General features: G+C 47.4%; 1 protein-coding gene across 2 annotated transcripts in view; it reads left to right on the plus strand.

Annotated features, from left to right (window-relative positions):
• The first annotated feature begins 4,206 nt into the window (after positions 1 to 4,206).
• The window catches only part of LOC121269720 (myelin protein zero-like protein 3), a 29,047-nt gene continuing 16,082 nt past the window's right edge, over positions 4,207 to 17,171 (plus strand). The window contains exons 1-4 of one of the 2 annotated variants that reach the window (XM_041174572.1): positions 4,207 to 4,341; positions 4,926 to 5,083; positions 13,813 to 14,023; positions 16,083 to 16,236. In XM_041174572.1, the coding sequence (XP_041030506.1) occupies positions 4,254 to 4,341; positions 4,926 to 5,083; positions 13,813 to 14,023; positions 16,083 to 16,236 (611 nt within the window). In that variant the 5' untranslated portion in view covers positions 4,207 to 4,253. The remainder of the gene's footprint in view (positions 4,342 to 4,925; positions 5,084 to 13,812; positions 14,024 to 16,082; positions 16,237 to 17,171) is intronic. The other variant, XM_041174573.1, reaches the window with a different exon arrangement.

A 17,171-nucleotide genomic window follows, 5' to 3' on the forward strand; every position in this document is an offset into this window, starting at 1 on the left:
CAGGTCAGAGGCTAGGAATCCTGCTGTGAGTAGGTCACCTGACTCCCCAAAGCCTGTCCACCATCTATAAGGCACAAATCAGGAGTGTGACGTAATAGTCCCTATTTGCCTGGATGAGCACAACTCCCACAACACCCAAGAAGCTTGACATCATCCAGGACAAAGCAGCCCACTTGATTGGCACCACATCCATAAACATTCACTCCCTTCAGCACCGACGCACAGTAGCAGCAGTGTGTACCATCTACAAGATGCACTGCAGGAATTCACCAAGGCTCCTTAGACAGCACCTTCCAAACTCACAACCACTATCACCTAGAAGGAAAAGGGCAGCAGACACATGGGAACACAGGTGAGGTCCCAGAGGACTGGAGAATAGCCAGTGTTGTTCCATTGTTTAAGAAGGGTAGCAGGGATAATCCAGGAAATTACAGGCCGGTGAGCCTTACGTCAGTGGTAGGGAAATTATTGGAGAAGATTCTTCGTGACAGGATTTACTACCATTTGGAAGCAAATGGGCGTATTAGTGAGAGGCAGCACTGATTTTGTGAAGGGGAGGTCGCGTCTCACTAACTTGATCGAGTTTTTCGAGGAAGTGACAAAGATGATCGACGATGGAAGGGCAGTGGATGTTATCTACATGGATTTCAGTAAGGCCTTTGACAAGGTCCCTCATGGCAGACTGTTACAGAAGGTAAAGTCGCAAGGGATCAGAGGTGAGCTGGCAAGATGGATACAGAATTGGTTTGGTTATAGAAGACAGAGGGTAGCAGTGGAAGGGTGCTTTTCTGAATGGAGAGCTGTGACTAGTAGAGTTCCGCAGGGATCAGTGCTGGGACCTTTGCTGTTTGTAGTATACATAAATGATTTGGAGGAAAATGTAACTGGGCTAATTGGTAAGTTTGCAGATGACACTAAGATTGGAGGAGTTGCAGATAGTGAAGAGGATTGTCATAGGATACAACGGGATATAGATTGGTTGGAGACTTGGGCGGAGAAATGGCAGATGGAGTTTAATCTGGACAAATGCGAGGTAATGCATTCTGGAAGGTATAATACAGGCAGGAATTATACAGTAAATGGCAGAACCCTTAAGTGCATCGACGGGCAGAGGGATCTGGGTGTACAGGTCTACAGGTCACTGAAAGTGGCAATGCAGGTGGGTAAGGTAGTCAGGAAGGCAAATGGCATGCTTGCCTTCATTGACAGGGGTATTGAGTATAAAAGCTGGGAAGTCATGCTGCAGTTGTATAGAACCTTGGTTAGGCCACACTTGGAATATTGCGTGCAATTCTGGTCGCCACATTACAAGAAGGATATGGAGGCATTGGAGAGGTGCAGAGGAGGTTTACCAGGATGCTGCCTGGTCTGGAGGTTATTAGCTATGAGGAGTGGTTGGAGAAACTCAGATTGTTCTCACTAGAGCGATGGAGATTGAGGGGCGACTTGATAGAAGTTTACAAAATTATGAGTGGCATGGACAGAGTAGATAGTCAGAAGATTTTTCCCAGAATGGAAGTCAATTACTAGGGGACATAGATTTAAGGTGAGAGAAGAAAACTATAGAGGAGATGTGCGGGGCAAGTTTTTTACACAGAGGGTAGTAAGTGTCTGGAATTCGCTGCCAGAAGAGGTGGTGGAAGCAGGTACGATAGTGGTGTTTAAGAGGCAGCTTGACAAACACATGAATAGGATGGGAATAGAGGGATACGGACCCCGGAAGTGCAAAATGTTTTAGTTGACGGGCAATATGATCGGCGCAGGCTTGGAGGGCCGAAGGGCCTGTTCCTGTGCTGTACTTTTCTTTGTTCTTCAAACCATCACCTGGAAGTTCCCCTCGAGTCACTCACCATTCTGATTTGGAAATATATCCCCGTTCCTTCACTGTCACTGGGTCAAAATCCTGGTACTTCATCCTTCCCTAACAGCACTGTGGGTGTGTCTACACCACATGGACTGCAGCAGTTCAAGAAGGCAGCTTACCGCCACTTTCTGAAGGGCAACTAGGGATGGGTAATAAATGCTGGCCTAGCGAGTGAAGCCCACATTCCGTGAATGAATTTTTAAAAAAATTTCAATAAAATGCCCATCATAACCCACCTTCCTCTTGTTGTTTCCCAATATCTCAGGTGCTCTAAAAGGGAGGAACTGCTTCACTGCTTCAACTCCAAACCTGAGCATCTCTCAAATGGCTTGATTACTGGACCTGGGTTCAATGGTTGTAGTCTGACCCTAACACCAAGTTCAATCGTCAAGATGCACTCTGACCCCAACACTAGACAGTTCAATGTTCAATTTATATAAGTGAATGCTGCCTTGCTGTGATTGGACAGGTCAAATATTGTCGACTATTAGCCCAGAATTTCCTCAAGTTTAATATTTTGAGTTGGGAGATAACTACATCCAGATTATAACCCCAATAACTACATCCCAATTGTATTCCCAATAACTACATCTGGATTGTGTTTCCAATAAGCACCTGGGGATTGGCTACTCACCAATTTGGGGTTTTCCACTATTTTTTCCTTTATTCTCTATGGGTGTCACTGACGAGGCCAGCATTTGTTGCCTATGCCTAATGCCCTTGAACTGAGGGCAGTACAGAGTCAACCCCATTGCTGTGGGTCTAGAGTCACATGTAGGCCAGACCAGGTAAGGCCAGCAGTTTACCTTCCCTAATGGACATTAGTGAACCAAATGGGTTTTTAAGATAATCGATGATAGGTCTCCATTACTGAGACAAACATTGTATTCTAGATTTATTAATTGAATAAACAGTGGGATTTGAACCCATCACCCAGAGGATTAACCTGGGCCTCTAGATTACTAGTTCAGTGGCATTACCACTACAACACCATCACACCTCACATTTTAGTTTAGGCTTGAGCGTGACCCAGGTGAGGCTGTCTCCTTGCTCACACAGGTGAGTCTCCCCAAGGTAAGTTGACCCCCCCTTACCCTTCCCTCAGTTGAATCTCCCCCCTCTCCTGCCCAGATGATGCTCCTCCTCCCCCAGGTGAAACTCCCATTCTTGAGAGCCTCTCCCCATCCCACTCCCCATGTGAGACCTCCCCCTTCCCGGGTAAGTTTCCCCTCCCCCTCTTCTACAGGTTATTGTTCCCCCTTTCACCTTCCAGATGAGTCTACCCCCCCCTCCCCGAGGCGAGTCTCCACCCCCTGCCCCCCCACCCACTCCGAGGTGAGTCGTCCCCCCTCCCCTCCCCCTCCTCCCCGCTCCCCTCCTCCCTCTCCCTCCCCCTCCCTCCCCCCCCAAGTGAGTCTCCCCTCCCTCCCCAGGTGAGACCCCCCCCCCCGCTCCTCCCTCTCCAGGTGAGACCCCCCCCCCCGCTCCTCCCTCTCCAGGTGAGACCCCCCCCCCGCTCCTCCCTCCCCAGGTGAGACCCCCCCCCCCCCGCCCCTCCCTCCCCAGGTGAGACCCCCCCCCCGCTCCTCCCTCTCCAGGTGAACCCCCCCCCCCCCCCCCCGCTCCTCCCTCTCCAGGTGAGACCCCCCCCCCCCCCCCCCCGCTCCTCCCTCCCCAGGTGAGACCCCCCCCCCCCGCTCCTCCCTCCCCAGGTGAGACCCCCCCCCCCCCCACCGCTCCTCCCTCTCCAGGTGAGACCCCCCCCCCGCTCCTCCCTCCCCAGGTGAGACCCCCCCCCCGCTCCTCCCTCTCCAGGTGAGACCCCCCCCCCCCGCTCCTCCCTCTCCAGGTGAGACCCCCCCCCGCTCCTCCCTCCCCAGGTGAGACCCCCCCCCTGCTCCTCCCTCTCCAGGTGAGACCCCCCCCCCCGCTCCTCCCTCTCCAGGTGAGACCCCCCCCGCTCCTCCCTCTCCAGGTGAGACCCCCCCCCGCTCCTCCCTCTCCAGGTGAGACCCCCCCCCCCCGCTCCTCCCTCTCCAGGTGAGACCCCCCCCGCTCCTCCCTCCCCAGGTGAGACCCCCCCCCCCCCCGCTCCTCCCTCCCCAGGTGAGACCCCCCCCCCCCGCTCCTCCCTCTCCAGGTGAGACCCCCCCCGCTCCTCCCTCCCCAGGTGAGACCCCCCCCCCCCCCCGCTCCTCCCTCTCCAGGTGAGACCCCCCCCCCCGCTCCTCCCTCCCCAGGTGAGACCCCCCCCCCCGCTCCTCCCTCTCCAGGTGAGACCCCCCCCGCTCCTCCCTCCCCAGGTGAGACCCCCCCCCGCTCCTCCCTCTCCAGGTGAGGCGCCTCCCTCTAATCTGCCGCCGTTTCCGGTCTGACCTGGTGTCGCGCGATGAGCCGGAGAGACCGGCACCGGGACTCGATCCGGATCCCGAAGCGGGACTCGATCCGGATCCTCCTGGTTTTCCTCCTGTTTCCAGGTGAGTCCTGCTCCCGGTCCCGGTTTCTCTTTAATTCTCTCGATTCCCGGGACAAAAAAAACACCAACAACAACAACAACAGCTGGGCCCCTCACAACTTAAAGTGAACATTGGTCTCTAGCCGTGAAATAATGGTCAAAGGAAGAGTTGCATTTGTGTAGCGCCTTTCATGGCTTCATGCCATCCCAGAGAGGTTTGCAGCCAATGAGGTCTATTTGAAGACTCCAGCAGCCAACTTGTGTACAGCAAGATCCCACAGCCAAATCAAAATGTCATAATGACCAGGTCATCAGATTTCTTAGGGAAGTTGACTGAAGAATAAATATTGTCGGATGCTCTTCTCCAAAATGGGATCATTTACATCTACTTATTTATTTCATAAATTTAACATGTCCTTTCTTTTTACAATATTGAACAATGTTATTGTCATTGTGGTTATAGAATAAGATTTTTGAGCTCAGTTTAAACCATTTTTATTTTAGAAGCTGTGTACTAAAATAAAATAAATACTTATGTTTTTTTTTAATAAAAGACACAATATAAATTCAAGCTTATTTCCTTGTCCCTTGCATTCCTCTAAACAGGCTCTGATGCTCTCGAAATTTCCATGGCTCCAAAGGTGAGAGGTTTTATCAGCGAGGATGTGGAGTTGAGCTGTAAGTTCAGGTCGTCTGTCCCGATCACCGAACGTCTGACAGTGGACTGGTCTTACCGAGCATCAAAAGGAGGGTCAAAGCATGCTGTGAGTTTTAGAAATTGTGTTTACCTGTATTTGGTGGACTCAATGAGTGGAGACTTCTTGTGGACGCTTGGTCTCTGACAGTCAATGTTCAGCTCCCAAGGTGTCTGATTTGTGTGATTTTTCTTTCAAAGTTCAATGTAAGGATCATTAGAATCATCGTTGTTGACGCCCCCCCAGCCCCTGAGAGATGGAATCAGGGTCCAGCAAAATCTGTATTAATTTGGATCTGTACTAAAATCTGGTTGTAAATAGTCCACTTGATCTGGGAAAATCTCCCAGCATCACTTTCACACACACAGAAGTGGAAATCTGGAACTCTCTTCCTCAATAGTATTGGGGGGAGGGGGGGGGGGGTGTCAACTGAAATTGTAAAGCCTGCGATCAGGAGATGTTTGTCGGATAAGAAAATATGGAACAATGTCGAGGAAATGGAACTGAGGAGCAATATCTGTTGTGATCTGATTGACTGTTAGAGTGGGCTTGAAGGGCTGAATGGCCTCCACCTCTTCCTTTGTTTCTCTGTGAACAGATTTCTGGGATCAAGGAATCATTACTATGATACAACATAGAAGAAGGCCTTTCGGCCCATCATACCTGTGCTGGCTTTGAAAGGCCTATCCCCAACCCTAACACTTTCCCATTGTCCTGTAAATTTCCCTTTCAATTATTTGTCCAATTTCCTTTTGAAAGTTCCTATTGAATTTTCTTTTAGGCAGCGCGTTCCAGATCACAACTCACTGTAAAAAGAAAAGATTTCCTCATGTCATCTCTGGTTCTTTTGCTAATCACCTTAAGTCTGTATCCCTCTGGCTGCTGACCCTCTGGCTGCTGACCCTCTGGCTGCTGACCCTCTGGCTGCTGACCCTCTAGCTGCTGATCCTCTGGCTGCTAACCCTCTGGCCATTGGAAACAGTTTATCCCTGTTTTACTTTGTCTATTTCACTCTACCTAAACTTTTCAAGACTTTGAACATTTCAGTTAAATCTCCCATTAACTTTCTTGGCTCTAAGGAGAATAATCCCAGCTCCACTACTCTCTCTATATAATTAAAGGCTCTTAACCCTAAATCTAAATCTACTCTGCACCCTCTGCAAGACTGCAACATCCATCTTAAAGTGTGGTGCCCAGAACTCGCGATAATGCTCTAGCTGGGGCCTAACCGGTGCTTTGATTCACTGCTGCAGTTCATGTCAACACTTCAAGTACATGTCCTGATTAAACCAAACACAATGTTGAGCTTTGGGTGTAAGCAAAATCGCATTGAAAATATTAATCATTCCGATGTAAATCAGAGATGTCATTAGAACATCATGGTTGGCCTGTCTGGATTGCAGTTCAATCATCTGAACCTGTAAATGTCTAATTTGAGCTTGTTATTTTTTATTCCTTCATGGGATGTGGGCTGGCAAGCCCAGCATTTATTGCCGGTCCCTAATTGCCCTTAAGAAGGTGGTGGTGAGCTGCCTTCTTGAAAGCGGTGTAGGTACACACACAGTGCTGTTAGGGAGGGAGTTCCAGGATTTGAACTCAGCAAAAGTGAAGGAACGGTGATATGTTTCCAATTCAGAACCATGAGTGACTTGGAGGGGAGCTTCCAGGCGGTGGTGTTCCCATTTATCTGCTGTCCTTGTCCTTCTAGGTGGTAGAGGTCACTGGTTTGGAAAGTGCTGTCTTAGCCTTGGTGAACTGCTCCTTACCCTTGGTGAATTGCTGCAGTGCATCTTATTAGATGGTACACACTGCTGCTATTGTGCGTCGGTGGTGGAGGGAGTGAATGTTTGTGGATGGGGTGCCAATCAAGCGGGGCTGCTTTGTTCTGGATGGTGTCCAGCTTCTTGAGTGTTGTGGGAGCTGAACTCATCCAGGTAGGTGGAGAGTATTACATCACACTCCTGACTTATGCCTTGTAGCTGGTGGACAGGCTTTGGGGATCAGGAGGTGAGATACTCGCCACAGGATTCCTAGCCTCTGACCTGCTCTTGTAGCCACAGTATTTTATGGTTAGTCCAGTTCAGTTTCTGGTCAATGGTAACCCCCCAGGATGTTGAAAGTGGGGGATTCAGTGATGGTAATACCATTGAACATCATCGGGAGATGGTTATATTCTCTCTTGTTGGAGGTGGTCATTGCCTGGTGCTTGTGTGACACGAATGTTACTTGTTACTTATCAGCCGGAGCCTGAATGTTGATCTAATATTTAATTTAAGATTACATTATTTCTGTTTCCCATGACATGAGAGTTTCTGACCACAGTTGGCAACTGTAAATATAGTGAGGCCTAGATAAAGAAACACACTGAAATCTGCTGCCTGACCTTCTCTCAGGACTGTGTAACCTTTAACCTCTATCGTGAAGGTGAAGCTTCCCATGATGGGAAAGGGAAGTTTAATGGGCCTTCTCCATGATGTCATAAGCACTTTAATCACAGAAAATGGTTCATCTTCAAAGTCTAAGAAAATTCTGGAAGAATTTCTGTATTTTTGAAAGGGTACCACAAGGACTCTGGTGGCTGCTCTTCCTGGAAAAGACAGCATTTTACAAGAAAAGGTAATTAAGCAGTTTTGAAGAATCTGGAAACCCCTGGACCCCGGTGGACTGTTTACAAAAGGGTTACATGATGGTTTATGGCTTTAAAAAATCATACCATAAAAATTCTGTTTGAAAGCTGGTGGGCTGATTTTGCTTCAGAGGAAACAAGAAGGAACAACTGCTTGAGTAAAGAAGACAACAGCTCCTGAAGTCCCAGACCCGTGCAAAGCAAAAAGTGAATGGACGTTGCTCCAAAGTTGCTCTATGCTCTGAAATAGGCTAACTGCAAATTTTCCTCAAAGTCTGCCCGAAAAGTAGTGCAAGAATCAACAATTGTTTTGCAGACCAGTGCTGAAAAATCAACTGTGTAACCCGGACACCATTTCAAGGAGTTCACCATTTATTCCTTTCCTTTGAACCAATGACTTTTAATCTTTTGGCAGAATTCTTCTATTTTATCTTAGCAATTTTTTGAGTGAGTTAGGGTATTTAGAAAGATTAATTAGTATACTTTCATTTTTCATACTGTATGCTAATAAGCTTTGTCTTTCCACTTGACAAGTCTGGTTTTATAATCAACTAATAATTCTGTTGTTTATTGAAGAAACCTGGGTATTGAGTGGTCCTTCTGAAATGAACAGGTAAAGTACATACTTGGCCGTATAGCTAGCAGAAATATCATTTAACCATATGTTCCGACCCATGGAGTAGTGGAACTAGAGACAGACAGTGCACTCCTCCCATCCCGCCTGGTGGTAACAATAGTAATTAATTTAGTTACAGACATACTGATATTATTGGTGAAAGGTTCTATCTTTACATTTTCCTCCAAACCAATCAATTAGATTCCAGCCTGTAACCCAGCCCCAGAATCTGTTGCTCTATAGATACAATAGTGATATATTGTGGACAGTTAGGGGTGGGCAATAAACGCTGGCTCTGACAGGAATGCCCAGATTCCAGGAATGACTAAAGAAAAGTTCCCCCAAATTCCTGGGCTAGATTCCAGAAGTAACTCAATCCTGATTTCCTGATATTCCCTCTCATTTGTTTTTTTTTTCATCTTTTGATCCGTAAAAAGCCTTTGCAGAGTGAGTACAACTGAATCAGAGTCACAGTGCTGGACGGTCAGCACTGAGGGAGTGCTGCACTGTCAGAGGGTGAGTGGTGACCTCAGTGTACAAGCCACCTGGCACAGATTTCAGCTTCTCTAACCCTGTACCCAACCTGCACAGTAAACCACAGATCATCATCGGAGACTTTAATAGCCACAGTACCCAATGGGGGTACAAGGAGTCTAACAACAATGGAGAAGCAGTCGAAGAATGGATGGACGCTAACCAGCTTAGTCTCATCCACGATCCTAAAGTGCCAGCCTCCTTCCACAGTGCCCCCTGGAAATGTAGTTATAACCCAGATCTTGCCATTGTCAGTAATGACATTGCTGGCCTCTGCAAGAAGCTTGTCACAGACCCAATACCACAGACACAACACCATCCTATTGGTATCCAGGTAAATGCAGCAGTGTTACCAACCGTCGTACCATTCAAAAGGTGCTTCAACTACAAGAAGGCCGACTGGAACGGGCTCATACGAGCACTTGACCGTAAGGTTAAACATTAAACCACTACCTGAGCACTACAACCTGTTTGCAAAAGCTGTCCAGAATACAGCCAGAAGGAAGATCCCCCGAGGTTGTAGAGCATGCTACATCTCTGGTCTCACCAAGGAGAATGCTGAACTCTACTGGGAGTATGTCTCAATGTTTGAATCTGACCCCTTCTCAGAGGAAGCAATATCTACCGGTGAGAGGGCGATGAGTATCTCTCAAGAGTGTCAAAACACCTGGGACACCTTGATAGAGACAACAGATCTTACAAAAAAACATCAAGAAGGCATGATCTCTCATACGCAAACTTGGAGGCGATCCCAAGAAAACTGCCCAACATCCAAATATGTCTACAAACCAAGTTGCACACCAGTTGCTCCTAAATGGAAAAATCAACAAGAAACAACCAAGAGCACAACTAGATAGGAAGCAGTACAGCGATGACCCTGGCTTCACTGGACCATTCACCATGGAAGAGCTGGAAACTGGTATATTTAGTCTAAAACACAGGAAAGCAATTGGTCTTGACAACATAGCAATGGAGCAGATAAAGCATTTTGGACAGCGAGCAAAGAAATGGCTCCTACAATTGTTTAACCACTGCCTGGCTACACACAAGCTACCTAATATTTGGCAGAAGGCACATGTAATAGCACTATTAAAGCCCGGAAAAGATCCCTCAGATCCTAAGAGTTGTCAGCCAATTTCACTGCTTTGCCACACCAATAAGCTGTTTGAACGCCTGATACTCAATAGGATAGCACCAATGTAGATGAGAAGATCATTCCAGAGCAAGCAGGTTTCTGCCCTGGCAAACCAACAACAAGCCAACTGCTCAACCTCTCTCAACATATCGAAGTTGGTTTTGAGCAAGGGATGATAACTTGTGCTGTTTTTGTAGACCTGTCAGCAGCATCCAATACAGTGAATCATAGACGTCTCCTCTGCAAGATCCTAGAGATGACAAAAGATATTCACTTAACAGAGCTGTTAGAAAGCATGCTTCAGAATCGCCGGTTCTATGTTGAACTAAGTGGGAAGTGCAGCAGGTGGCGTATTCAGAAGAATGGTCTTCCTCAGGGAAGTGTGCTTGCACCGCTGCTGTTCAACATCTACACGAATGACCGACCTATAGACGGTGTCACATGCTGTTTTATATATGCTGATGACTTATGTGTCACTGCCTAAAGCACTGATTTTAACACCTTGGAGAAAACACTTTCTGAGGCCTTGGAGGGACTAACATCCTACTATGAAGAAAACCACCTTCACACAAACCCATCAAAGACGCAAGTTTGTGCATTCCACCTCAGAAACCGTGAAGCCAAACCCCAGCTTAAAGTAACCTGGTGTGAAGCAACACTGACGCATTGCGAGTACCCTATCTACTTAGGAGTCACCCTTGACAGATGCCTCACCTTCAAGAACCACATCGAAAAGACAAAGGCAAAAGTGAGCACACGAAACAACATCCTGAATAAGCTCACTAACACAAAATGAGGAGCAAGCTCGAAAACATTGCGAACCAGTGCACTTGCTCTTTGCTATTCCACTGCCAAATACCCCTGCCCTGCATGGGAAAGATCTACTTGTGCTGAGAAGATGGATGCCATTCTGAATGCAAGCTGCTGACTTATCACAGGTTGTTTAAAACCAACAAACACCAACAGCCTATATATCCTGGCTGGTATTGCTCCCCTGATATAAGAAGAACAGTAGCCAGCAAAAAAGAGCGACTCCATCAAACATCAGATGAGAGGCACCCTCTATTTGGTCATACACCTACACTCAGCCGCCTAAAGTCAAGGAAGAGCTTCATGAACAGTGTTGTTTCATTACAATCAACCCCATCTGAAGCCTGCATTGCCTTGTGGAAAGACCAGCTCGCCAGTCCCGAACAACCCCCAGCGATGGAAATTCTATTGGATGAAAGCCTTCCCCCAAGAGCTAATTGCAACTGGGCAACCTGGAAGTGCCTTAACAGACTTAGGACTGGTGTAGGTCGTTCAAAGGTGTCGCTAAGCAAATGGGGATATACAACCTGCCCGACAACTTGTGAATGTCGAATTGAGCCACAGACTATGCAACATCTCCTGCAATGTCTATCGCTAGAGGAACCCTGCACTGTTACAGATCTTGCTGAATTCAACAACAAGGCGCAAAAACGTGTCCAGTTCTGGCTGGGCCATGTATAGACTGTCTGTGGACACGATAAGAAGAAGAGGGTCAGTACTGAGGGAGTGCTGCACTGTCAGAGGGTCAGCACTGAGGGAGTGCTGCACTGTCGGTGGGTCAGTACTGAGGGAGTGCTGCACTGTTGGTGGGTCAGTACTGAGGGAGTGCTGCACTGTTGGTGGGTCAGTACTGAGGGAGTGCTGCACTGTCAGAGGGTCAGTACTGAGGGAGTGCTGCACTGTCAGAGGGTCAGTACTGAGGGAGTGCTGCACTGTCAGAGGGTCAGTACTGAGGGAGTGCTGCACTGTCAGAGGGTCAGTACTGAGGGAGTGCTGCACTGTCAGAGGGTCAGTACTGAGGGAGTGCTGCACTGTCAGAGGGTCAGTACTGAGGGAGTGCTGCATTGTCACAGGGTCAGTACTGAGGGAGTGCTGCACTGTCACAGGGTCAGTATTGAGGGAGTGCTGCACTCTCAGAGGGTGAGTACCAAGTGAGTGCTGCACTGCTGGAGGGTCAGTACTGAGGCTATGCTGCACTGTCAGAGGATCAGTACTGAGGGAACAAGTTTGTTGGTAATTATTTTCTTACATGATATTTAATTACCTTCAACCCTGATACACCATCTCTCAGTCACACTGTGGGATTTTGCAACCTACACATGTGACTGAGATAAGGTATATAAAAGCTCCATGTTTCTATCTAGTATTTGTTTAATTGTCATTAGCACTGTCTATTGGGTCTTTCCTTCCTGAGAGTTATTGCTGTGTTTACCTGCTGAGGAAAGACTGTTAGTAAAGGCTACCTCCAAACTGATCCTCTGCTGCCAGTGATACATCAGGCGACCACAAGCTATGAACTGGCTGAGCTCACTCCATAAGACCTTTGGTTGCTGCTGCTTCATCTGGGCCGTGATGATCATAATCCTGGCACTGTTTCCTTGGTTATCTCTTGTCTGAAGGAGTGACGGTATTTTAGAAATTGCTCATCTACAGTAACTGAGGACTGTACAGGGACTGGGAGTGTGCGTACACAGTGGGGTATTGGGATACAGTGTGTATAAATATCCTAAACCTAAATTAAACCAGAATGCTGCATTGTTAATGTAAAGGTAATTGACATGGAGTGAAGTTTACCCAAACACAACAGAAATTCATCTCCACTTTTGTTTCAATATTTGTGCTTTATTCCTCCCTCTCCTACTCCAGCTGCTCTTCCCCTCCCTCCTACCCCATCTCCACTCCCTCTCCCTCCTACTCCAGCTGTTCTGCCCCTCCCTCCTACCCCATCTCCGCTCTTCCCCTCCCTCCTACCCCATCTCCACTCCCTCTCCCTCCTACTCCAGCTGTTCTGCCCCTCCCTCCTACCCCCATCTCCGCTCTTCCCCTCCCTCCTACCCCACCTCCACTCCCCCTCCCTCCTACCCCACCTTCTCTCCCCCTCCCTCCTTTCTCTTGCACGGAGACCTGTTTGGTCTCCTGACCACCATTCATCATTAGGACAATCAGAGAGATTACTTGTTCAAGGGAGTAGGTGTAAGAACAGGAGGGGATAATGACAGACTCTCTCGCTGAACGGTGGCTGAGCTCTAAAATGTGGTGGATGCGCCACTGAGTGTCAGTATTTGGTATTGCAGCTGTTCCAGATTAGGGACAAGGTGCAGTCAGGGCTGTTTAAACCGTGAAGATATTCCACTGAAAGAAAGACTTGCATTAATATCGCACTTTTCCCAACCTCAGGACATCCCAAAGTGTTTTATAGGCAAGGAAGTACATTTGAAATGTAACCACTGCTATAAAGTAGGGGAACTTGGCAATCAAATTGCACAAATCAAATCCCAGAAAATGTAATGAAATGTTGACCAGATAAATGTATTTTGTGATATTTGTTGAAGGATAAATATTGGCCAGGACATCAGATAGTGCTAACAGGGCTTTTAAATCCACCTGAGAGGGCAGACAGAGTCTCAGTTTAATGTCTCATCCAAAATGACAGCACCTTAACAGTGCAGCACTCCCTCAGTAATGCACTGGGTTGTCAGCCGCGATCATTGTGATCAAGGAGTGTGCCCTGGAGTGGGATTTGAACCCACAATCTTCTGACTCCAGGGTGAGAGTGCTCTCACTGAGCCACAGCTGAAGCAGCAACACAGGCCTCCCACCATGGTCAGTGCTGTGGGCACCTTCTGTTCATTTCCCATCATGAACAACACTAATGGTGACAAATGGCAAGACTGCCAACAGTACTGCCCATGGCCAGTGCCAGATATGGACTTCCAGGAGAAAATAAACCAGGTGTGGCCAGTGCGGGGGGAGCTGGGGGGGGGGAGGGTTTTCTACAAATCTTTGCTCTGGATGGAATTGAATCAACTTTATGTTTCATCTAAACCAGTTCAACCTTCATCTCTCTCCCAACGTAGGTGCTTCACTATCAGTCCATGGTATTTCTGGCCCTCCATGGCCCCTTTAAGGATCGAGTCCTGTGGAACGGAGAGATTGGAAAAGGCAACGCCTCCATAATTCTGAAGAATTTGACGCAGAGTGACAACGGGTCATTTAGTTGCGTGGTGCAGAACCCGCCAGATGTAACCAGTGAAATTCTGAGCACTGCCCTCACTGTGACTAAGAGAGGTCAGAACATAAGGAATAGGAGCAGGAGTAGCCGATTGAGTCTGCTTCACCATTCAATAAGCTGGTTAAAGTGCATGTCTGATTATCGGAACATTCTTGCTCCTTAAACATCCCAATTTCAAGGCTGAATTTCATCCTTTCCCTGTTCCAGAAAGCTTAGGGTTATAGCTAGATGGCCTCACAGAAAGGAGTAGTCTTGATTCTTTTCCCCTTGTCCCTTTACCCCCTTTCACCAAATGACTCCAGTCGAGTCTCTGTGTTGATTCTTTGGGAGTGAAGCTTGTTATGAATTTCGATACCTGTGAACTTCTTGACAGGAGAGGGTAGATCAAGTGTGGGGGACCTGCTCCATGAACCAGTCAGTCGCAGTCTGGACAGTGCAGCTTCCCCAGAATTAACCCTTGAGCCCCAGCCTTAAGCTCCTCTGCCACTTCCGCCAACTCCAGCATGATGCCACCACCAAACACATCTTCCCTTCATGACCCCTGTTGGCATTCCATAGGAACAGTTCCCTCCTGGACACCATGGTCTGCTCTTCCATCACCCCTAACACCTCATCCCCTTCCCACGGCACCTTCCCATGCAATCGCAGAATGTGCAACACCTGCCACTTTACTTCCTCCCTCCTCACCATCCAAGGGCCCAAACACTCCTTTCAAGTGATGCAGCATTTCACTTGCACTTCCCTCAATTTAGTCTATTGCATTTGTTGCTCCCAATGCAGTCTCCTCTACATTGGAGAGACCAAACACAGACTGGGTGACCGCTTTGCAGAACACCTTCGATCTGTCCGCAAGCATGACCCAGCCCTCCCTGTCGCTTGCCATTTCAACACACCGCCCTGCTCTCGTACCCACATGTCCGTCCTTGGCCTGCTGCAATGTTCCAGTGAAGCTCAACGCAAACTGGAGGAACAGCACCTTATCTTCCGACCAGGCACTTTACAGCCTTCGGGACTGAATATTGAATTCAACAGTTTTAGACCATGGACTCTCTCCTCTACACCCCTTATTTAATGATTTGTTCTTTTTTAAATCCTTTTTTAAATCCTTTTTCCCCATACCACCCCTCCCCCACAGGGTCATCTGTCACTTTTTTTAATGTTTTGCTTTCACAGTGTGATGACCCTTGTTCTGCTATTAACAGCTTCTGCTATCTCACCTTTATGCCACTATCAGCACCTTCTTTACTCTTTACCGCTATGATTAACACTCCCTTTGTCTTGTGTCCATGACATCTTTGTCAATCTCTCCTTCGCTGTCACCTATCTCTGACCTTCTATCTTATTCCACCTGCTCCACCCCCTCTTAAACAGTTTAAAATCTATCACATTTCTACCTCTCTTTACCTCTGAAGGAGGGTCACACCCACTCGAAACATTAACTCTGTTTCTCCCTCCACAGATGCTGCCAGACCTGCTGAGCTTTTCCAGCATTTTCTATTTTTATTTCAGATTTCCAGCATCCTTATAGTTTTGCGTTTATCTTGAGTCCCTGGTCTTAGCCCTATGACATCCTGTGTTCCACTGCCTCTTCTCTGCAGGCTATCAGTCTATCTGTCACCTGGGGGCATCAACACTAGATAGTAGTAATTCCAATAGGGAATGTAGTGATTATTGTTTTGATAAATGTAGGACTGTAGCTTTAAGATTAATCCTGTGTTGTATGATCTTTGTAAACTGATGGGTTAGCAGCATGGGGAAACTCTAGGAGGCAGTTCCTCTTTAGTCCTAGAGTTTGATGCATACATGTAGCTGCTGCTGCTGTCTTGTAAATAAGGTTAATGTGTCCACCAAGAAAAATTGCCTGGAAAATCCACCCTATTTTAGGGAAATAAGTTCCTTTAGTCAGAGTGTGGTTAGAATGTGGACTTGCAACCACAGGAGGTGGTTGAGATAAATAGCTTGGATGAAAACTAAAGGAGTACATGAAAGAAAAGAGAATAGAAAGATTGACTGAAAGACTGGGAGCGGGTAGATGGAATGGGGGAAGCCTTGGGTGTAATATAAACAGCAGCATAGACTGGTTGTAATTACTCTTGTTTCTCTTCCTTTTCATAGAGCTCCCATTTCGCCTCAGTGTGGTTGTCATGTTGGTGCTTCTGGTCGTTGTTCCATCTCTGCTGGTGGTCACATTACTCCTGCTGTGGATGGGCAAGACTTTTGGTTTCTTCAGATCCAGCTCTAAAAAAACATTGACAGAGGTGGTGATGGGGTAGGTCCAGCTGGGGCAGGTTTACCAGGGTGGGGGGTGGGGGGGCAGTTTTACCGGGGGCAGGTCCACTGGGGGGGGTGGGTTCAGCCGGGGCTTCTTTTCACCGGCCCCTGTTTTCTCTGGCCCCCCTTCTCAGCCAGCTGAGCCTTCATTTCTGGGACAAAGGATGGAGCCTTGTCCCTTCCACTGCCTTTGCAAACAGGCAGCCTCCAAATGTCACGGCTGTCAGTACTGTCACTGCCAAATTAATTACTTTACAATGTCACAATATTGGTTATGGAAAAGACTGGCAACTAACATTAAAAGAAATCCCAAAGTATTCTATAAGCACCTCAATAGTAAAAGGGTGGTAATGGGAGGAGTAGGGCTGATTAGTGACCAAGAAGGGGATTTACACATTGAGGCAAGATGCATGGCTGAGGTGTGAAATGAATATTTTATATCTGTCTTTATGTACGAGGCAGATGCTGCCCAGGTCATGGTGACAGAGGAGGAAACTCAGTCACTAGAAGTGTTTAAAATTGAAAAGGAGGAGATATTGGATAAGCTGTCAATAATTAAAGTTGATAAGGCACCAAGACTGGATGAGACTCATCCAAGAATACTGAAGGAAGTGAGAGTGGAAATTGCAGAGGCACTGGCAATAATCTTTCAATGTTCCCTCAATTTGGGGAGGCACCTGAGGATTGGAGAATTGCAAACATTATTCAATAAAGATCTGCCCTGCAATTACAGACCAGTCAGTTTAACTTTGGTGGTGGGGAAACTTCTAGAAACAATTATTCGATATAGAATTAATAGTCACATGGAAAAATGTGGATTGATTCAGAAGAGTCAGCATGGATTTGTTAAAGGAAAATTGTGTCTAACTTGATGGAGTTTTTTGAAGAGGTATCAGAGATGGTTGATCAGGGCAAGGCCATTGTTGTGGTGTA

The sequence above is a fragment of the Carcharodon carcharias genome, chromosome 25 (assembly GCF_017639515.1).
Source record: "Carcharodon carcharias isolate sCarCar2 chromosome 25, sCarCar2.pri, whole genome shotgun sequence".
NCBI classification, from domain to species: domain Eukaryota; kingdom Metazoa; phylum Chordata; class Chondrichthyes; order Lamniformes; family Lamnidae; genus Carcharodon; species Carcharodon carcharias.